The sequence below is a fragment of the Emys orbicularis genome, chromosome 2, assembly GCF_028017835.1.
Source record: "Emys orbicularis isolate rEmyOrb1 chromosome 2, rEmyOrb1.hap1, whole genome shotgun sequence".
In the NCBI taxonomy this organism is placed as follows: domain Eukaryota; kingdom Metazoa; phylum Chordata; order Testudines; family Emydidae; genus Emys; species Emys orbicularis.
The window spans coordinates 259,744,752-259,768,566 of NC_088684.1; the positions used below are offsets into that span (position 1 = coordinate 259,744,752).

Genomic DNA, 23,815 nt, shown 5'->3' on the forward strand with positions numbered 1-23,815 from the left:
TGTTTGTGAGCATAATAAAACTTAATAGATTGAGGAGAAAAGAATCTTTATTCATTCAACACATGGTGCTTGGTGGGTGTGGAGTTTACAGGTCAGAAAATACAACGGAGGGGACAGTTTGGTAAGGAACAACACAGATAAGTGTCACATTGCTCTGGCTGATTGCTGAAACTGGTATTCAAAGCCTCATGGAGATGCAGAGCTCCTTGATGTGCTCTTCTTATTGCCCTGGTGTCTGGCTGCTCAAAATTGGCTGCCAGGCGGTCTGCCTCAACCCCCCACCCTGGCAGAAACTTTTCTCCCTTTGTTTCACAGATATGATAGAGCACACAGCAGGCAGCAATAACAATGGAGATATTGCTTTCACTGAGATCTAACCTAGTAAGCAAACTGTGCCAGCAGCCTTTTAAACATCCAAAGGCACATTCTACCACCATTCTGCACTTGCTCAGCCTATGGTTGAACCGGTCCTTACTGCTGTCCAGGCTGCCTGTATATGGCTTCATGAGCCAGGGGAGCAAGGGGTAGGTTGGATCTCCCAGGATCACGATTGGCATTTCAATATCACCAATGGTTATTTTGCAGTCTGGAAAGGAAGTCCCTGCTTGTTCCTAAAGATGCATGCGTCACGCACCGTTCCCAACCATCCCATGTTGATGTCAGTGAAATGGCCCCAGTGTTCCGCCAGCACTTGCAACAACATTGAGAAATACTCCTTTCAGTTTATGTACTCTTTGGCAAGGTGGTCTGGTGCCAAGATAGGGATATGCATTCCATCTATCTCCCCACTGCAGTTAGGGAACACCCATCATGGAAAAAACATTCTCTATGTCCTGCACATTGCCCAGAGTCACTACCCTTCTTAGCAGAAGTCTGTTAATGGCCCTGCAAACTTGTATCACAACAGATCGTACGGTAGATTTATTCAGTCTGAATTAATTCCTCACTGACAGGTAGCAGTCTGGCATTGCAAGCTTCCACAGAGCTACCGCCACCCGCTTCTCCACTGTCAGAGCAGCTCTCACTTTAGTATTGCTGTGCTTCAGGGCTGGGGAAAGCTCTTCACACAGTTCCTGGAAAGTGGCCTTATGCATTCAAAAGTTCTGCAGTCACTGCTCGTCATCCCATAGCTGCATAACGATGGGGTACCACTAGTCAGTGCTTGTTTCCTGGGCCCCAAAACAGCGCTCAACCATGTCAAGGTGATGCGTGACTGTCACTAGCAACTGTGAATTGCTCCACTCTATGTCTTCCAGCAGGGCTGCTTGCATGGCATCACATTGTTCCGTGTAGTGGCTCCTGTATCGGCTGTGTAAATATTGCAGGATAAGACGTGAGGTGTTTGTAATGCTCACAATAACAGTGTAAAGCTGAGCAGGGTCCATGCTTATCGTGCTATGGCGTCCACGTGGGTAACCCAGGCTTATGAAAAAAAGGTGTGAAAAAGGCTTGGTTTGTTTGCTGTTGATTTCAGGGAGGGAGATAAGTGCATCATGGCATGCTAATGCCATGTTCCCATAACCACCCACACCAATGTTTTGGTCCCATAAGGCATTGCAAGCCCAACCCAAAATTCCACTCGGCTATGTGCACTGTGGGATAGCTACCCACAGAGCAGTACTCAGTGCATAGATGCAAGCCCTGCTAGTGAGAATGCACTTTGCCAACACAATGAGTGTAGTGTGGACACGCAAGATCGACTTTCTTAAATCGGAGGCTTGATGTCGACTTATTTGAAGTCGACTTAACTTTGTAGTGTAGACATGGCCTAAGGCTATGTCTGTACTACAGACCTTACAGCAGCGCAGCTGCAGCACTGTAAGGCCTCTTGTGTAGCCGCTCTATGCCAGCGGGAAAGCTCTCTCTCACCGGCATAATCAACTCTCCCCCCGAAACGAATGGCGGTAGCTCCCGCAACATTGTGCTATCCACACCAGCGTTTTTGTTGGTGAAACTTATGTCGGTCGGGGGGGGGTGTTTTTTCACACCCCTGATTGACAAAAGTTTTGCTGACATGAGTGCTAGTGTAGACAAAGCCTAAGCTCTTGATGAAAAAGAGCAAGTCTTCAAAATTGGCCACAAAAAAAATGAGCCACAGAAACATCAGGAAATTTGAATGGTTCCACATGTAAAAGCCAGCAAAGCTGTTGAACTGCAGGGCAATGTTCAAAAGGAACTGACAATTAGATGATCTCTTACTAAATTACATTTTTTTATCCCCAGAAGTGAGAGCAGAGTGTTATCCAAGGCTGGATGACTGGAAAAGAGGAAAGATGAAGTTACAAAAGCTCTTAGCTTGCCAACGGAAAATAGAGATTTTCACCTCTGAATCAGTTTCAATATGACCTATATTTAGAGACAGCAAATTGATCCCATCTGATGACTCTTGGGTGTCTCAGGTGGCTGATGTGAAATGAGCAGGTCTCAGTCCAGTTCTTAGAGGACAAGTGTATGCCTCATTAAAGCTACTATCATCCTTGCTAGCCATCTCAGCAGAGGCCCAGGATTGAATGGACACTGCGATTCTCTTATCCTGCAGATCAGGAAACCCGTTCACAGGATGAAGTAGAGAAACTTACATTTCTGTCTGTTGCACATGGAGAAGGACAGAGAAAATATTGTTTAAACCCCTCCCTCCAATGTGCACAGCACCCATCTCAATGCATTCAGAGATAATACAGTGATAGTACTTGCCACTTGTAGATTGTCTTCCACCTTAAGGCATTTAATATCATTAATATTATCCTCAACTCCGTAAAATAGGTGAGCACCATTACCCCACTTTACAGATTGGGAAACCGAGACACGTAGAGACTAAAGCCCCACTCCTGCAAAGATTTACAAATATGCGTAACTTTAGGCATTGTGTCCCATTGCCTTCAGTTGGACTACTCACTGTGCATAAAGTTAAGTACCTAAGTGTTTGCAGAATTGGAGACTAACTGACTTACTTAAGCTCACGCAGGAAATTTGTGGCAGAGTCTGTCAGTCCTGCCTCCAAATCATGTGCTTTCACTGCAGAAGTTGTATCCTCTAGAAGTAAAACTAGGACAAAGGGGTTGAAGCCTTTTCCCTCTTGAAAATTAAAAGAACTGAGCAGTAACTGATCGTGTTGTGTGCAGATGTGATAGGCTGAACCCCAAAAGAGTGCTTTTTCTTGCAGGTTAATTTTGTTTTTCCCGATATCAGTCTGAGAGACTGAGCCACCAGCTCATCAAAGGCAATACTTTTTAAAAGGTTTTTCATACATATTTTAAATGATTCATAGCTTTTACCTACCACAGAGAAGAGCCCTGGTGAGGAAAGAACAAAAACAGGCTAAAAGAACATTTTATTTTTGGAGTGATTTTGCTTTATTATATGGTTTTCAAAGCTGGTGGAGAGAAGGCAGTAAAAGATAACTTAATTCTTAACCTTCCATTAGGTTTATATGAGAAGGCATGTCCTCACCCACATGCACTGAAGTATCTTGAAATGTTCAATAACATTTACAAAAAACTCCCCTGCAGGCATAGTGAAAAATGGTCCCTTAGTCATCATGGGGGGAAACAAGTATTTGTTCCATATTACCCACTGAAATGAAAGTAGCAGGAGGGAAATAAGTGCAGTCACAACAGCTGTGTGTGTGAGTGCACCTGTAGAGAGATGTCAAAAAATGAATTTTTTATTTTATTTTTATAACTGGAGTTCAGTAGGAAATAGTTCAGGGAAAAGATGTGGTTATCTCTGCCGACTGTAAGGATAGCGGCTGAAATGTACTGTACGAAAAAGGAAGACATCCCACAACTCTTGCCCACGTCCATCTATTGGAAGAAAGGAAACTGGACACTCACACCCAGGGTCCCAATATACTTATCTATTTAATATTTATATGGTTCAACAATATGTGCTTTATGTAACAATAATTTTGCTCTCCATCCAGTCCTGAATCACTAAAATAAATCCCATAGATCTCCAAGTGGTCAGATGCTGGAAGAATATGGAGTCCAGGCTGGAAGAGTAATGTAAAGCTTACAAATAAAAACACGCAGTCATGTTTCCTCATGGAAAGTGACGGGGCAGACGGGAAGTTCTGGTTGTGGTATGAAAAGAGCAAGGGGAAAAAAAGTCCAGATAACTCATAGGGAGATAAACTTTTCTTTGTAACTTCTTATTCTACATCTGACAGGAGGAACAAGTACTGTGGGAAACCAACACATCAACTAACAATGGGTGGGTCAGAGCAGATGTGCAGGTGACAGCAAGTCTGAAAAAATTAAAGGTATGAGTGAAAAAGGCAAGCACTTGTCTTCTGAAAATGCATAATTTTTGTTATTGTTTTTAAAGCTTCTTGGAAACTAAGATAACTTACTAAAATCATGTTTATTCTCAATGGCTCTCTGATTTTAATTGACTGGGTGCAACTTAGGCTCTGGTTATAGTTCAACAGAAAACAATCTAACAAAGCACTTCCTACAGCCAGTAGCTTTAATTACAAATGTGTAAAAGATGTATCCCCATACAGTAGTCAGCTTGGCCCTGATTCTTCTCTCACTTCTTACACCATTTAACACCAGTGGAACTCCAGTAATTTCTGTGGAGTTACTTCTGATGAACACCAGTGTCAGTGGGAGGAGATAGCCCCTTTGATTCTTTTGGTTCAAAGAAGAATGCAAATTTTTCCAGTATTTAGTTTTTAAAATCTTCAGTGAATTATTAGGTCTCTCTTCTAATTTTGCTTTAGTAATGTTGTATTTGTTCTGGTATTTTATAAGTAAGGTATTTGCAAACCCCATCAATTAAAAAAAAACTTCTGGGGAAAGACACAATATTTGGTTACTGAAAGGTATCTAAACAATCAGTTTCCCTAGTCTTTAGGTGCACTAGAATGAATTCATTTCAGTGAATGAGCAAACCACAATAAACCCTTTACATTGCATAGATTATGTGCCAAGGAAACTATAAAGTAACAAAGCTGAATTTAGCTGAACAAGAACAAGGCTTATGTCCTATGAGTTATTACATAAAAAACAAACAAACAAAACTCCCACATTGAATTTGTACTCAAAAGTTAGGAAATGCCAGAATTAAGGTTGCCTGTACAACCTTATTTTGCCCCCCCTTGTGTATACGCATTATCATAGGTGCCAACTCCATGGGTGCTCCTGGGCTGGGGCACTCACGTAACAAAATTAGTGTGTGCTTAGCACACACTGGCAGCCAAGCTCCCCCCAGCGCCTCCCACCCACCAGCAGCCCTGCTGAGCTGTTCTGCGGCATGCAGGAGGCGCTGGGAGGGAGGGGCAGGAGCAGGGATGGGGTGTGCTCGGGGGAGAGGGCGGGAAGAGGTGGGGCAGGATGGGGTGGGGGTTAGGAGGAGGAGTTGAGTGGGGGCAGGGCCTGGGGTGGAGCGGGGTTTGAGCACTCCCCACGTAGAGAGGAAGTCAGCACCTATGTGCATTATGATCGTCTGTAATTTCATGATAACATACAATTTTTTCAGCATAGACCTCTACCTGTGGAGTAACTGGTAGCTCTGAGGCATGGAGGATCTGCATCTTATCAATGAAACAGTTGTAAAAAAAAATTAACACGGGCAATACATTTTTCTCTAGCCACACTCTTGGAAGCAGCTGAACCTTTAAAATAAAATTCATTGTGAAGCAGACACCCAGCATAGGAAATTTCAGCCTAAACAGTTTGTTTGGCAAAGATATAAGTAGCTATAATATAAGAGTCTTATAAAGGGCAGCTACCTGCACCATCTATAATAAATCTTTTACATTTTGTGAAAGAAAAATCCCTGTTTTCTTTTGTCAGTTCATATATTTACACACATATTTTAACCAATAACAATTCTCACAGCTTGTGTTTGAAGGAACTATTCAGAGCAGGACAGGGTTTATCTGTCTGGATAACCTCCAGTTCTCAGACTGGGCAACAGAATCACCAGAGCTCTGCTCCCCAGAGGAGTTCACCTGTGCCAATGGCCAGGGTGTTGCCAGTGGATCAGCCTGTGATTACCAGCTGGACTGTTCTGATGGGAGTGATGAAGATCCAACAGCTTGTTGTAAGTGAATTACGTTGTTTTATAAAGAGATGATGCCAAAAAGCACTGTGGTATAGAAGGATAACATTTGTATCATAACTAGAGAAGAACTAGATAGAAAGCTGATAATAATAGTACAGTACCTTATTTATATAGCAGCTTTCATCCAGAAGGTTTGGGCCTAGGATGATTTACAAGATCTTGTAAAAAAAAAATTTATAACTGATCACACCATCTTTCTTTCCACTTCTATCTATCTAGGCCCCAGCAGCAAGATTCAGATCCAGATAATAAATTCTAAATAGTTTGGAGGGGCACAGAGATTTGTATGATGTTTGTGTTTCAGACTTATCCCCAGTTATTTATATATCTATAAGGTATTTTTTTTAAAAATCTGGGTTTAGATTTTGCTCTAATTTCATCTAAAATTTGATTTTTTCTCTAATTTCATCGGTCTGTGACTGAATGAGAGCATGTACGTGTGTGTAATGTGGCAATATAATATTTATATGTACCTTCGCTTGGAGGCTGCCTTTAATTAGCAACTGCTTCAGTTTAGTAGCGGTATCTTAGCCATGACATTTTTAATTGAAGCTTACTTTGCTTAGTAGCCACAATTCCACCATGCAAGCCACAGGAAAGTACGGTAATTAAATTTTATAGACGATGCTCATATTTATGAGCCTGCCTTGGTTTAAAGCTGCATATGGAAGTAATTTTAATGGATGCTCTGGCTTCTAAACAAAGATTATATGGCATACTTATATGTGTGTTGGCTACATTTCTAAACTTCCAAATGTTTGAATTTATTCATGCAGATGACAGATAGGATACTGATAGTTGCATATGTAATGCTGCTTGCAGGTGCAAATCAGAATTTCTGTGCACCTAAAAGTGTAGCCACCTAAAGTTAGGTTGGATTGAGACTGTGGTCAATAAAATTTTCTGTTAAAATTATTTGAAAAGAATTAAAAATTATAGATGATTTCCCCCTCTACCTGCCTTGCAGTCTGAATCAATATCTTTTGATCACTTAAACAACCGTGTACATAAGGAAAGTCGTGCTGCTTTATCTCCAATTTAGAACCCAAGCCAGTGCTTATATCTTTGGCATTTCCCTATTTCAAGCCTTACTGGTTCACTTGTGTTGTTTCAGGCTTAATCCTGCCTTCCTGAGGAGGAGGAACAGGGCCCAATGCAGAGTGCTCTATGCATTGTGTATTCCTCAATGCTTTAAGGATCCATTTTTAATCAGATGGACACTTAATGATAACAAGCAATTGGTTCATGTAAAGTAACTATATAAGAGAATAATGGTATGGATATTATCTTGGAATCCAAAAAAAATGTTTTTGAGGCAAAAATTGTTTATGAAAGTGAATAAAGCCCTGCTCAGTGAGGACTGATTGTTAAGAACATGTATTATATAAATGAAAAAGCAAAGGTAACTTGCCACAATTACATATAGTTAATGGTTTTCCTTTCATTGCATTTCATATACACTGTTCATAGCTCCTTCTGATTCTGTGTAAGCTAAAAAGCTCATCTCTGGGCTTGTCTACACATTCAGCTCTGCAGCTTTAGTGAAAATACTACTACACTGATGGGAGAGCGTTTCCCTTTGGTGTGGTTAATCCACCTCCATGGGAGGTGGTAGCTATGTGGACGGGAGCTCTCCTATTGATATAGCATTGTCTAGTCTGGGGGTTAGGTTGGTATAACTACATCACTCAGGAGTGTGAATTTTTCACACGCCCCCCCTCTCCCCGAGCGACGTAGTTATACCAATGTAAGTTTGTAGTGTAAGCCTGGCCTCTTTCACCAACAGAGATTGGTCCAGAAAAAGATGTTACCTCTTCCACCTTGTCTCTCATTTTCAGAGTAGTCATAAAACTGACCTCATCAAGTGCATTTGAGTGCATTACATTTTTTACATGAATTTCTAAACAAAATTCCTACTCAGCACATTGGTACATATTTTAGCATCTATTCTTGGACACATTTATTCTCAGTATTTTCCTTCCGATGAAGGACTCTCATGGGACTCTGCTGGCAGTTCTCCATTCTGAATGAATACAGAGGCAGCCAACTGTTACCTAGTGATTTACAGGATATTTCCTGTTCTTTCAAGATTTCTTTTAATGCGATTGCTTCTTTGTAATAGGAGGGGAGGACATAATGTTTTCCTTCGTTGAAGCTAACTTGACACAAATGATATTATAAAAATATAAATTATTACTGTATGAAATAGGTAAGTTTTTATTGTACTTCTATATAACTATTAGTTCAGAGGTGCAATACAGTTCTTCATATACCTAAAATGCATTTCTTCTTCTAAACTTCTGAAAAATAAGGGCCTGATCCTGCAAACACTTGTGCATGTGAATAATTTTACTCATGTGAGTAGTCCCATTGAAATCAACCTAATCATGTGAGTAAGTTACTAAGGCACATGTTCGCAGGTTCAGGTTCTACATTTTAAAAAATTCCTCTTTGCATAGGTCCTTTTCAAAACTATTCCTAAATTTCCCATTTCACGATGGGTGCCAATAAATGAATGGATCACAATTCATTCATTCATAAATAAAAAACATGCATTCAGCATTTAGAAAACTAACTTGAAGGATGGGTAACATTATAGTGATATTTTTAAATTTTTGTCCACCTAATATGAAAGATCTTCTGCAAATGCCATACTAGCTAATGAAGCAAACTTTTTTGTATGGAATTCAGATACCACATTAGGTTAGACTATACTGTTATATGTTATGAACATTACAAACAAGTTAGACTCGGTATTCCTACTACTTGCAGGAACTCTGTAAAGCACCTGTTGACCTGAACAACTACACTGTGACGACATTTCCACATTATGATACTTCTGGAAATGTCACTTATATCCACCAATCAACATTCATAGAGCTACAACATCATTATGAGGAGTAACTTTCTGTAACTGTTTCCAAAAAATAAACAGCACCTATTGCTGTTTGGAAACTCTGGTGAGAAGCCCCTTAAGACCACTCATATTGAGCAGAAGTTTAATTCTTCTGAAGTCACCTGCTCCATCTCTAGATATTAGATGTTGTTAGGCTCAGTGAAGGTGTAAATCATTGAGTAGAAAATACTCTAAAGTCAGGCAATTATTTGGATAATTTTGGAAATATACACATTTTGCTGCAGGATACCAATTTGTATTTGTAAATACTTGAAAAGTTTTAAAGTTGAAATTTTAAAGATTAACTTTTAAAAGATTAAAGTATATACATATTTATTGTGCTGGGGAGTTTAAAGTGGGTGGATGGTTTTCTTGATCCTGAATATTTATTTTAGTACATGTTTATACCTTCTATGTGAGACACATTAATTTTCAGGGCATGCTAACATCTGTCCATCAGGTCTTAATCTGTGTAATGTTTGTGAATTGTAGATCGAGCAGCATACAAGATTTTTTTTTCATGGATTTCTTCATTGTATATATAGTGTAGCACAAGCTTTGTGTTTCAACTGTTTTATAGAATGACTTTTTGAATGCATAGTTGAACAAGGATTTCATTTATGGAAAAAAATGTTCACAAAGCATTAACTTGTTTTGTGAAGCTCAGAATGTTTGATTAAACGTATGTGTAGTGTAGTTGTAGCCTTGTTGGTCCCAGGATATTAGAGAGACAAGTGGATGAGGTAATATTTTTTGTATTAGACCAACTTCTGAGGGTGAGAGAGATAAGCTTTTGAGCAACAGAGAGACACTGTGACCCATATCTCTGCATTAAACTTGCCAATGGACCTAAGCAGGGGTGAAAGTAACGTAAAGGACTTAACAGTATGCAGGGCAGCGGGGTTCTGGGCAAGGTGGGGGAGGCGGCTCTGGGCCCCCAGAAGGGGCGGGTCCTCAGGCGGAAGGGCAGGGCCAGATTCCCTCAGCCAGCCCTTCAGCACTGCCTGGCCTGTGCCACCTGGGGCTCCAGCAGCAATTTAAAGGGCCCAGGGGTCCGGCTGCTGCCGGGAGCCCCGGCCCTTTTAAATCACCAGGCCCTGGGGCAGCTGACCCTTTTCCCCCCGCTGTCAGTGGCTCTGCCGATACAGGGCTTAAATCGCTGCCTTGGCAGCGCTTTAACGTTGGCTGTGTACTGGCCCGTACCGGCGGCCACTTTCTTACTGGTACACCGTATCAGCCCGTACCGCTTTACTTTCACCTCTGGACCTAAGCACACATTAAATAAAAAGGGAGTTAAGATAGAACCTTCTGGAATTCTACCTCAGGTGGTTTTTCTGTCATTCTGTAAAATATTTAGTCAGCATTAGCGCTGTCTTGATTCCCTATAGACTCTTAAAAAAGGGAATCTATATCCAGATTTAAAATCCAAGCAGAAGACAGCCAGTGTAGTAGAAAGAAAGAGCTTGAAGCATGGGCCTGGTGCCTGAACTAAAGTCAGCAAAAGTTTTATGCTATGAGCAACAGTCAGGCCATGTCAAAAGCAGATGCCTGCCTGCAAGCCAGTGTCCGGTACACAAACTTGGCACCAGTATTGCTAGCATTACTAAAACACACTGAATATGTAAATACATTCCACCAGGCCAGCACAAGAACACCCCAACCTAGCACATGATAAAATGATTTGACAAAAATGATGAATAGTAATATTTTGTCTAAAACCTCCGGAGTGAAAGTACAAAGACAGGTGGTGAATAGGAATGTTTTGTCTGTAACATCAGGAGGAAAGTACAAGGGGAGGTAACAATAATGTCATAAAATGCGTAAGGTAATACGTAAGCTGTTGATCCTAGATTGTTTGTCTATAAATGTTGGAATACCTCGCCTTAACCCTTCTTCCAGCTTAGGGGGCAGTGGAAAGTCCCACCACTGACTGAGCTGCATCCATTGTCATGGGCACATATGTCGTAGTATCCTTGTAGAGTCTGCCGGGTGCTATTACCGTGCTTTGTTGACGACAAACCTGGCCAGGCGCCTTTGCTACTTAAGTCTTGTGGTCATTGGGCAGGTCGATTGAGGTCTGCTGTGCCAACTATCTGCGCAGAGCTGGGGCAGCACACAAAACACACACACACACAGCCAAACATCTAACAACACCTATGTAATTAAACAGGGATTTTAGGTTTGGACAGGTCTGTCCCTTACAAGAGGAGACTTCTGGCTAATGTATAAAGATTCTAACACTTGGATAATGCTATACAAATAGTAATATCCTTGCACAGTCGCTTACTATGGAAGGTCTTTTTGATTAGTATCGTGTAGCCCATACACTGTGAGCTTGTCCACATGGACATTAGTGCATGGCAAGTCAGGGTGTGAATGTACGGTCCACTAGCCAGCTGTTCACTAAGTTGTCATGTAGACCCTGTTACCACACTCAACTTGTGTAGTGTACTTGAGCTGCTGCTGTTAGCAGTTGGTCCAAGTGCACTATGGTACTCTTAGTGTGTTGTAGCAGGGTCCACATGGCCAGTTATTGTGTGGCAAACTGGTATGCTATAGATTTAAACTCCAGCTTGCTGTGCACTAGCTGACTGTGTAGACAAGTCCACAGTTTCTCATGCAGTAGATCTTTGCCAGGGTTTGGAGGAGGAGGGAGGGGGGAGGCAGAGGAAATAGATATTTGTTTAAGTAAAGCAAATCTAAATGCATTCTTCATTTTTTTCATACTGCCTACATCAAATGACTGCCTAAGTAAGCATAATGCCTAGGGATCTGGGTATTTAATTAGTACACAGCAAGATAGCTTAAACTGGATAGCAATTTGCATACTCTACTTTAGTGTATTAGCAATTGAAGTCTAATTAACAAGATACCTTGTCAAAAACCTACGCATTTCTTAATTAGATAAATTTAATAATATAAGTACCATCTTTAACTAATATACTATAGCAAATGGGTACCAGTGTATTAGATTAAAATTAAATGTGCATTGTAGATCTAATTCAGTGGTGCTGATTGAAGTGTTTTGTTTCTTAGCATAGGACTTATCAATAGTTGGGAGAGCCTTTGTCTGCGTAGTGTGAGGAATCTTATTGCTGAGTCATGTGAGCAGAGCAGTATTCTATTTTATGTTAGCAAATTGTGAAAAGCAGAGCACTAAATGTAGTCTGGAATGATAGTTGCATGATGTAATAAATGCTTTTGGATCTTTGTCACAGCCGTGTACAATCCCTATGGTACCTTCCACAACTGTGATAAATGCCCTAAAGGATTTAGAAAGGTATAATACATTTCCAGGTTGTTGTTCTGTGCTTGAGAAGAAAACTTTGATAATGTATTATACTAATAAATTATTTAATTTGGCTATAATTCCGGAGATAGTGCTTTCTTTGAGTTAAGTAGAAAATTGAGAGAGTGCAATGTTGTTATACAGCCAGTGTTGGTCTAATCTGAAGCCATTCAGATAACTTGATTGCAGTTTAATTGCCTTGTATGTTTTGGGTAAAATTTTCTGAAGTGTCTAAGTGAATAAGGAGCCTAAATCCCATTTTCAAAAGTGACTTAAGCACTTAGGCCTTAAGTTCCATTGACTTTCAATGAATCTAAATCATTTAGGCCCATGAACATTTTACCATACATTCTTAATGAGCTTTCTACTGTAAAAAGTTTTCCTTTTTAGTGATTTCAGGAAGTATTTGTAACTACTTGCAAATGAATCACCTGTTGACAGAACTCCATTAAGATTTCACCGTTAAAATCAAGAACTTCTTAATTAATACAGGCTTTTCTTCTTAGAATTACGTGTATCACAACTGAGGATGGACAAACCTGTTTAGCATGTTACATACACTTTTAGAACATTGGTTATTCCCCCTGCCTCCCCCCAGAAAAGTGATTCATATTGCAATAAACATACCATTAGTTCTTTTTTAAAAAAAATAGGGCAGACTAGTTTACACTTGAGGAGAATAAGAGTGACAATTCCAGCATAAAACTGTTATATATGATTTTCCTTATTTTTCTGCTTACAATAGCAAATTATACTACGTGTAACTTTGAGTCTGATTTTTGTGGCTGGAAGCCATTAAACACAGAAGATGCTAAGTGGAATATAGTAAAAGGAGAGACTTCCAATGACACAAGACTTCCTAACCGAGACCATACAACCAACAGTGAACATGGTGAGCCTCTCTTGCATAGTTCCCCTCCTAAAAGTGAATTTTAATGCTCATGAATGATGCCTGACTGACAGCACTGGAGACTAAAAACTACACAATATATGTAACATGGATAGCATCCGTACAAGCTTATTCCTTCTGTCCCCTTAACGTTCCTCAGTTGTGTTCTTCCTGAGAAGTCCCCAGAGAAGTCATTGGAGTTTAGTTTCTATGCCTATACCAGGATTAATTTCTTTGAGACAGCCAGTGAGGTGCTAATTAATGCTGGTTGTAATGTTGGTTTCGATTTCTTGAGCTCTTGCTCATTGGACAGAGACAGCCAACTTCTTTCATGTATAGTTACAGTAAACCACCATTATATCCAGTATTCAGACAGAGCCTATTATTTTAGTTATTTCTCAAGTAAATTTTCCACTGAAGCCAGGACTGAATCCACAGTAAATAATTTAAACAGTTTTATTTTTCTACAGTACAGGCACACTGATCACTTCTGCTTGGGACAGGCAGAACATGTGCAGTATCCTTTGCATTGTTGCTCTACCTCAGTCAGTAGCTATCTCATTGCTGTTATGCAGTGTGTTCAGCACAGGAAAAGGAATTTAAATAAAGAGGGCCCATTTGCATTCTTTTGCAAAGTAAAACGCTTTTACAAAGCATTGTGCAATACTGAAAAGTCTTACATAACCTACAGTGTCAAGCGTTCTATGATTGCAGCGTTATCAAAATCTAGGATTTATTATGCACTGTCCAGAGGAGAATAGACTAATTCAAAGCCTGACCACCTTTAGGGTGTGCTCCAAGGCCAATTTTGGATAAAGCTTTCCCACTACTATTAAAATGAGTTTTAAAAAATATTTCATATTAAATACATTAAAACCATGTTAATATTGCAAAAGTCAAGCAATCAATAATTAGGAAAAGCCAGAATTTAGGTCGCCTGTGCCACCTTAATTTGACTCCCTTATGTGTATGCATTATGATACAATCTTTAATGATGTGATCCATACTGTTCTTTCCACAGGATCCATGCCTCTTTCAGGGTACAAGGATGGGCAATGCTCACTTAATGAGCAGCTCTTCAATATTTCATTTTATTCCAAACATTCAGTACGTGGCCCCACACATTATTTCCTGTACTCCATTCAAACCCTGCAGAATTAAGAGGCACAACATAGAACTTACAGCCCAAGAAAAGGATGCTGAGGAGTTTTGAAGCCACCTTTGTGCACTCCTAATCCTGGGGGGCTGGAGGAGTCCCAGGCATAACCTGGTCAGTCTTGGGATCCTGATTAAGTTAAAACAGCCTCCTCAGGCTACCCTATGAGTTGCAGAGCTGCCCATAATTCCTGCCATGCTGTGGCCCCACCTCAACAGATCCCTCCTAACCTCAGCCCCACCCCGACACTCCTTATGGCTGTCCCTCACCATGCCTGCATGGGGGAGCCTCCCCTGGTTAGATATGAGGATTTTAGGGCCCCTTTGCACTACTTTGACCCTTTTAAACAGTGTAAAGGGGCTGGAGTGGGGAGGGGTGAGGATCTCGCTGGTAGTTCTCCATATTTCTTCAGTTCAGCAGGGTAGATTCACTCCTGATTTATGCCCGCTCCTGTCAGCATTTAGCAGGAGGTAGGGTGCCTCTGGTTGCAATAATTCTGCCAGCAGGAAATTATAGAAGTGTGATATGGCCACAATTTCCTTCTGCTGGGGGAGGGGAGCAGCACAGCTAGACCAGTGAGTAATGCTGGCTCAGGACAGGATATGTCCTCCACAACCTCTGCTGACAGGGCTACTATGGAGCCTCACCTACAGACTGAAGCTGTGTCCCATGAAGTACCAGTGAAAACACTGCCTACTTATCAGGGAGGATGGCTTCCCTGATGCTGTGGAGAGAAGCAGGCTTTGTTTGTTCAGGAAGGTGCGCCTGGCACCTCTCTGTACCAAGCTGGGTAAATCTAAACCTGTATATAATTGTGTATGTCATTATTCACTTAGGGCTGGATCCAGCCCGCTGCTCCATTCCCATGGATCACTGGGGAAATGGCTACTGTGCATAATTGTGCCAGCACAGTAACTGATTTTCTAAGATACAAGACGATGAGTGTAATATCAGTGGACAAGAATGAGCCCTTGGTGTTACTTTGCATAGACTTTCATGAAAAACTTTTCAGTATTCAATGAAGGCAGCATTGATGGCTCCTAAAATGTGCAGCTTTAGGGGCCCTTGAAGATGTTTATCCTTTCCTACCTTTGTCTTGAGAACATCTGTTGTAGTTCCAGTCCAAAGGCAGTTAGTTTGCCAGAATTCAGATTAGATCTTTAATTAAGCTTTCATCCCCACTAGCACAGACAACAATGTCAAGCCTGCAGACCCCAGGAGAAAATATAGCTTATTTCATTGGTTCACAACATTGTTAACATGCCTAAACACTGCTAGGCTGCCGTGGGAATTTGTTAAGGATAAACTGAATGCTGTACCTAATCTGAGTTTCATTGAATTTTGATTCTAAACACTATTTACACCACTATTTAAAACCAATTAAAGTGTGTCTTTTGGAGCTCCCAGAAGAGGTCTGTATTTTTTTGATCTCTCGGGCTCTCAGCGCTCCTAGTGGTGCACCCTTCCTGCACTTTGAGAACTGGACCCGTTCCGGAAGTGGGATGTGGAGGAGTGGGATAGCTGGGCAGCTGTAGTGCTTGACACAGAGAGAGAGAGAGAGAGGTCTGAAGTTTTCTGTCTGAGGAGGGCAGATCAAGAAGAACCTCTCTGGAGAAGTGCTGGACCCCAGTATTTGAGCTTTCCTTGCAGATGTCCAGTGTTTGCTCAACAGTGGCCTCTGAGCACTTTCAGGCACAATGATGGGGAGACCTTAGCCTTGACTCCAAACAGCCCAGTTGCATACCTTTAGAGTGTTGAGTGCTGCTGGAGTCACTAGTTTCTTCTTCTCCAACAGGTCCCCCACCCTTGTACTTAGGACTTCCACATGGAGCCACTGGGAGTGGGGGAGAGAGCTCCCTACACTCTCACCCTATCCTTTCAGACTCATACAGGGGCAGCCAAAGTCTGTCCCAAAATTTCCCTAGTGATCTATGAGGCACTAATGGAAGAGAATGCTACTCCACTTGTTAGAATAAATGAAGGTGTTCAATATGCATGAGGAGATCATTAAGGAAAGGCTAGTTCTCTCAGATAAATGTTCACCATTATGAGACAGTATTTCTAACATTTAATTGATTTTATTTTTCAGGATCATTCATTTATTTTGGAGGATCACTGCAGGCAAACACGAAACCTGTCATGTCCCACCTCGGGAGTCCTATCCTTACTAAGCTGTCCTTTGACTCTGCCCATTGTCAGGTAGCTGTTTGATACGAATTGTGATCACTTCATGTCCTCAAGTGTTGTGTGGTGCTGCTAAATGCTGTTATAGTTGCTGTGGTTGAAAAATTGGCTGTATTTCAGTGGTGGAGCAAGTGATCTTTGGGCCTGATTCTTTATTCTGGCTAAGATTAATGTATGAGCATGGGGATGGGCTTGCTGGAGGGATAGAGGGTGCGACACATAAAGTTGTCTCTTTTTCTTGATGTTTGGGAGCTGGCCAGTCTCCAGTCTAGCATAGAGCAACCTCAGACCATTCTACTTTTACACTAGGGCTACTCTCCTAGAGACTGTGGACAGCCAAGAATAACCCTATCAATTCCCTCGGGAGTTACCTTAGCACACCTCCTACATCACAGATTGGCATAGAACCTTTCTGGCATCTCTCCCCCAGCCAGGAAATCCTCTTACATTGACATCTCCATGGTGGGAGTTCCATTACTATCTGTATAAATGTCTCAACACGTTGTGAATCATGCTGAACGTTAACTGGGGAGTATTCAGTCCCACACCACATATATAAAATACCCTAACATTTTAATTGAAAATAATTTGAGGTGGATGGGTTTTGTATGTTGATCAATGCAGTGTTTGACACACCGTCAGTGTGCACTAAGCACATCATAGTCAATCAACTTGCGCAACCTGGGCTCAATCTTGCAGCTATGCAGGGGAGTACAAGAGCAATTAGCAGAAGGGAGAGGAATGAGCTGGCAAGGAGGACTAGGAAGCTAGCAGTGAGAGAGAAACCAGCAGAGTTGACAGTCAGGAGTTAGGCTGGTAGAAAAATGGAAAAACAATTTTGTGAGAAGTTTTGGAAATTTGAAGGGTTTGAAACTGAACTTTTTTTGTTTTGTTTTTTTCTTCCAAAAATGATCACAACATATATACTTTTCTTAATGTTTGAAATGTTGTGGTTTCCCCCCTTTCTTGCCACAGAACACAGAAAACATTGTAATAACAATAAATATTGTGCAGGTTTTAGTGGGAGAAGGGACGGTTTCACCCCCCCATCCCTAACTTTTCAAAACACTTCAAACTTTTGGGAAATTACAGGGTCACAAAGTTACAATATTTCATTTTTCCTTTTGCCACTGTGTAACTTTTCTAAAGTTGAAAAGTTAGAGTGGAAAAAAAGCAAGTTGTGAAAACCTCCAAAATCCTAAACATCCATCATTCTATTGCATTCACTGGTGAAAAAGGCAAAAAAAAAAGTGAGAAAATGAAATGTCAAAATTTTGAATTTTTTCAATTTTATGAAAAACAAAATGAAAATTTCGAGATGAAATAAATTATTTTTTGTTTAGGAATTTTCTGTTTTGAAAAGTTGAAGAATGTCAACAAAAATGAATGGTTTGCAATGGGGTGTTAGGGAGAGAGTCTATTGCTGTCTCCCTTATTTCCCATACTGGAGGAATCCTACCTCAGCTGGATCTAGGGATTTTAGAGCCTGTTTATGCCAATCTAACGCTTTCACCTGTCTAAAAGGGGCTAGAGTGAGCATGACTCTTAATTCTTGCAACTTTACAGAGTGCAGTGAAGAATCAGAAGTCAAATGAAGACCATTCTCTGAGCATCTTTCCCCATGTAATGAAATAAGAGGGCCAGAATGTGGCTGTAAAGCATTGCCAGCATACTGCCCCTGCAGGAACTCCTGGAGGCATTGTGTCTGAGATTGGCAGGGTGTCTCTCAGAGCACAGGGGAAGAGCAGGTGCTGGTTATATCCTTTCGAAGGTTCAGCTTGCACTCCTCCTTGTGTGGGGCCAGCCTGCCGGCTGGTGCTGTAATGGAAGGGGGACCCTGCTCCGCCATCTTCACAAAGTTTGGTATGACAGATAACATTAAACTCACAGAACGCTAACCCCCTTTTATACAAGAACTGGGATTGTGTGCAGCCACTGTACATGGAAGCTCCCAGGACCCTCTCTCCATCCCCACTTTGCACACCAATATGTGGCAAGGCACAAGAGCCCTTCCTTCACCTGCCTTAAATTTTAAAGCCTGCTAATATTTTCAACAAAATGCTAATCCTCTTGCTCCCACCAGTGTTTACAAATCATCCATCTTTAGAGCAGCTTTCCTCCAGAGAGGTAGCAAGTGACAGTATTGCACACCAACATCTTTAGGACATGGTTTAATTTCAGTAGGGAACTAAGGTTGAGCAGTTAGCAGTGAACATTAATTTACAAAATTGTGGAAAGCTTATGAAAGCCCAGCTGGTTTGGTTTCTCCTTTGTGAGACTTTGATCAGAGGCAGATTACTGTTTTGTGGGGCACTGGGCCAGAGAAAATGGGGGCCGCTCCCCACCCCTTCCGCCCACAGTCCCCCCTGCACCCCACCAGTGTTGCTGCCAGGGAAATGGGGTCAGGGCGCGGGTGCTTGCCCCGTTCTGCCCAGGGTCAGGTGAGTGGCAGCTGGCAGAGTGCCCCTGCAGAGGCCCTGCCCCCAGATCAGGAATTCAACGTGAGAGTACCCCGTGACTAAAAGGCCATGATATAAGACTGACAGACCCACATGTGGAAGGCTTTGCTGTGGGGTAGCTGAGCGAAGGTCTTGCTCATACATTGTGTTGGTCTTTCTCTGTTAATAAATGAGACCCTCCGAAGCGGGGGGGGGGGGGGGCTCTTTAGTAACTGAAGACCTGCTTGGACTTATTTAGACCCTGGGGGAGAGGAAATCAAGGCAGAACTCATCCAGATCTCCACCTTTGACAGCAAGGGGGCATAGAGGGATGGCCTTCACCATGACAGTCCCTGAACACAGTAGGAACAAACAACAGGCAGTTTCCTTGCTTGCTGTTTCCCAGACTGTCTTTCTAGTTATTGCTCTGCTCAAAAAAAGCGCTCTCTCTCTTAGCTTCCTCCCAAGGCTGCATTCACACTGCTTCTCCTCCTGTCTGCTTGCATTCTGGTCCTGTCTGCTGCTGATACACATAGCTGCAACTAAAGCTGCCCCAGACCCTGTATACTCAACAAGTCCCAGAGAAAACCTTCTTATTGTCCCTAAGTTAGTTTTAGCTCAGGCCTTCCTGTGCAGCCCAACGCCTTAGGTGGTGACGTCTATTAATTCAGCTGTCTTACTCAGAAAGGGGCTTAATTGTTTCTTCCACTTAAGCGATGTCTACACTACAGACTTCTGCCAGCATGGTTGTGCTGGTCAGGGGTGTCATGAGATGTGATCCCTGACAGACATAGCTATGCTGGCAAAAGCTCCTTGTGTAGATACAGCTTACGTCGGCAAAATTGTATTTCTGCTGGTATATCTTATTTTGTTTGGGAGAACTCGAATAAGCTCTACAGGTGAAAGTTCAGTTTTGCCAGTATAAGCTGTGTCCATACTAAGAGCACTTTGCTGGCGTGGTATACCAACATAGCTATACTGGCAGAGTGCTCCTAGTGTAGACCTGGCCTTAGCCTGAATGAAAGATGGTTACCCCATCCATCAGCTTCAGTGAGATCTGTGATTGCCTATAGATCAAAGACAGACTTGCTGGCAGCCCCCAACCCTCTCCAGTACAAGAGTGCTATGTAGTAGTTAACCTAAAATGGTTTGAGTTCTTTACATCTTTTTGCTTACAGCCTGTAATTTAAGAATAGGTAAATTGGAGAACATTTTCTATGTAATCTGACGATCCAAGGAACACTGTGGAAACTCAGCACAAAGGATAGATAAAGAACTGGAAAAGAGACTGTTTAACAGCCAGTTATATTCACCAGCTGAGTATCCCTTCATTTGCATTCAGTGATTATCAACTATCTAGGGCTTGCAGTGAATGGAGGGTTTTGCAGTTGGGGGATTCTAGCTTTTCAGTATCTAAAAAAATGGAAAAACTTATGAGAAGAAATAAGACAAATGTAGTTTCTTTGAAAATCGTATTTCTCTCCAGTTCCTGTGATCAGAATTGTTTTCAGAATGCTACTTAACGAAACTAGGCCGGGATATATGAGCCAACAATCCTAGTATTACAGTGCTGTCTAGAGGGCTAAAGAGTTGTGTCTTCTGTCTTCCTGTTTTCCATGCCTGCCACACCAGTCTTTCCAGCTGCTTCAATCCTGTTGTCCCCTCTTCCTAAGCTTTGACCCTGCACTTGCATTTCAGGGGACCAGCAGGATAATTTTAAAAATAATAAAAAAAATCCTCTCCCATAATTTTCAGCCCCTGGAAGGTTTATGGGATTGTTCCTAAAAACTGAGGATCAGATGAAGACTGGGGATGCATGTGGTATTTCATGGTTTTACATCATTCTCTGACTTTCCTTAAGCCTGGCTTAGTCTGCCTTTTCAGGTATTTCACCCATGTCTCAGGGTACAGTTTTGAAAACAAAAATTATTCTTCGTGGAGCTCCCTGATGAGAGCCCCCCAGTGAGGTAAGGGAAATCATAGACAGATGTCTATAGGTTATGATGGAAATACATTTTTAAAATCATAGTTACATATTTGTAATGGCTTTACCTTTTTGACACAAATTGCCATCCTTTCAGATCCTATATGTTCAAAGTGTGTTTCCTGTATGCCTGCTGCATTTAGACCTGTGGGTGTGTACACAATACAGTGATACTGCATATGCAAAGCTAGTTTATATTATAATGATGTAAATCTATATTGAAATTGCTGTATGTTGGCAAGCTGTCCAACACATTTAATAAATATTTCTTTCAACAGATAATATTTTGGTATCAGTTGTCTCAGGATTCCCAGCTCTCTGTCTTTAAGAGAACCGTCCTTGGTGAGGATTTGCAAAAACTAGGTGACATGACCGGTTTGTCCAAGAGGCAGTGGACTAAAGCAAATATTCTTATAGAAAGCAAACCTGAGGAAATGTCACCACCTTTCCAGGTAGCTGTATTGGCAATTATATTTATTTTGTGTACAAATAGTTATTCCAATATGGCTTTTAGAATTAATTTATTCTCATAATTTAAAATAATCTTTGCTTACACTTTTATAAAGAATTCCTTTAAGCTTTTTCTATAGATGTGGAAATAAAAGGGGAATGTCAATGTTTCAGAAGTTTATGCATTAAAATCACACATTTATGATGAAAATGTGACGTGCAGTATATTAAAAAAAATGGGATGAGTATTTGTGATACAGTTGTGGAAAAGGCGTATATCATTCTGGGGTGTTCTAATAGTACTGTTGTAAGCAAGACATGGGAGGTAATTGTCTCGCTATACTCAGTACTGTATTTGTGAGGCCTCAGCTGGAGTACTGAGTCCAATTCTGAGTGCCACACTTTAGGAAAGATGTGGACAAATTGGAGACAGTCCAGAGGAGACAAAAACATGGTAAAAGGTTGAGAAAATCTGTCTTATGAGGTGAAAAAAATGGGCTTGTTTAGTCTTGAGAAAAGAAGACGGGGGGCGGGATTTGATAGGTCTTCAAATATGTAAAGGGCTGTTATAAAGAAGATGGTGATCAATTGTTTTCTATGTCCACTAAAGGAAGGACAAGAAGTAATGGGCTAAATATGCAGCAAGGTAGATTTAGGTTCGACATTAGGAAATACTTTCTAATTATAAGGGTAGTTAAGCTCTGGAATAGGCTTCCAAGGGACATTGTGGAATCCCCATCATTGGAAGTTTTCAAGAACTGGTTGGACAAAGACCTGTCAGGAAGGTCTAGTTTTACTTGTTGCTGCCTCATCACATGGGGCTGGAGTTGATGACTTCTCAAGGTCCCTTCCAGCCCTACATTTCTATAATTCGATGATTATACTAAAAAATTAGCAGCTAATGATGTTGGCTACAGGGAGGGTGAATGCAGGGTCCTGGACATTTCAGTCAGTAACAATCAATACTTGCAGCATTGATCTCCCGCCAAGGGTTTAGTTTGACTTTCAGATTATCTCATACCTGCATTTAACTAGGTGTAGAAAACAACTGTTGAATCACTCACCAACTAAAACGTAAAGCATTTAACAAAGCAATCTTCCTGTTTTGGTCTTTACATTTTGTATGCCACCTTCATAATAAAAACTGTCAAACTATGGATTACAGCCAGGGTCCTCAAACTTTTCCATAAGGAGATTGCTGCAGAGATATCACAATTGATTAGTTGTTGAGCAACTTTCCTCTCATTTCAGGTCACTTGGACCACTTCACCTCCCAGTCATAATTGATAATGTGCCTGTGGCTACTATAATAAAAATAGAAAAGTAGTACAGGGAAAGTGTTTGCACCTGTTTCTTTATTTGCTGCTATTTAGCATGTGCAAATGAGGAGGAGAGTCAACAGCATAGGATCATCAAGTGCTCCACGGTGCACTTGTAGTCCATAGAGCACAATTTGAGAACCTGGCTTACAGGGTTTTTTTCTATTTTAATGGAACCAGGGTCAGATCTCTAGGCCACTACAAAATTAATATTTCATCCATTCTCACCCATAGGATACATCCTCAGTGTTGATTCTGCAAATTTGTCATTAGCTCCCGCATTAAATATAATCCTTCATGTGGCACCGTAATATGGAAAATACATTACGTTTCCCTCATGGAATTCTTTTCCATGATGGGTGACGCAAACTGTTGACACTTTAGCAGAATCGAGGAATTTAATCAACCCAATTTCTGCTGTGCAGGATGCTGTTTGAACATCATTAGAGGTTAACAATGTGCTTATTTTATCAGATCAGTACCAAGAGGACAAAAGAAATAGCATTAAGCATTCCCAAATCAGCAATTATATATTGCACACTTCTTTAGTGTGTCAGTAATTGTCTTATATTAGAATTAATTGTCTTCACATTTATAGGTTTTGTTTTTATCCTTAGACATCTCATTAATATTGTTAGAAAAAATCTGTAATAATTTCACATGCTTCATTCCATATTGACATGGAAATTCTTGCCTCTTTTACTTTCTGAAAAGAGGCCATTCAGTGATACTATTGCTGAATAACATTAGAATCACTTCCTGCAATGAGTCTTTGGAAAATGATGTAATGACCCCAAACTGAAAAGAGATCCTGTTTTGGAACCTACCTGATTTTGACAAATATTCTAGTAAAATCAAAGTAAATTATGGAATAGAGATATAGATAGGTCACATATAGAATACCTGATCAAACTGGCTTATATAGGAGATCTCTAAAATTTTTATTTACCCACTTAGTGTATCTAAAGTAGTCAGCTCTCCTAGAAATATTGTGCCCATTCCTAAGGGTACAGTATGGTACTAGAAATCACATCGCTGTGCCAGTCAAACTCTGGGCCCAACATACATTACAGAAGTATGGCCTTTAGGGATGGTGTATCAAATGTCATCATGTAAACTGCTCTACAGTGCTGCCTTATGC

The 23,815-nt window shown here is 41.1% G+C and overlaps 1 protein-coding gene across 1 annotated transcript in view; it reads left to right on the forward strand.

Annotated features, from left to right (window-relative positions):
• The first annotated feature begins 16,438 nt into the window (after positions 1-16,438).
• Positions 16,439-23,815, forward strand: part of MALRD1 (MAM and LDL receptor class A domain containing 1) — a 378,194-nt gene continuing 370,817 nt past the window's right edge. Inside the window, exons 1-2 of the mRNA XM_065399653.1 lie at positions 16,439-16,498; positions 21,184-21,357. Coding sequence (XP_065255725.1) covers positions 16,439-16,498; positions 21,184-21,357 — 234 coding nt within the window. The remainder of the gene's footprint in view (positions 16,499-21,183; positions 21,358-23,815) is intronic.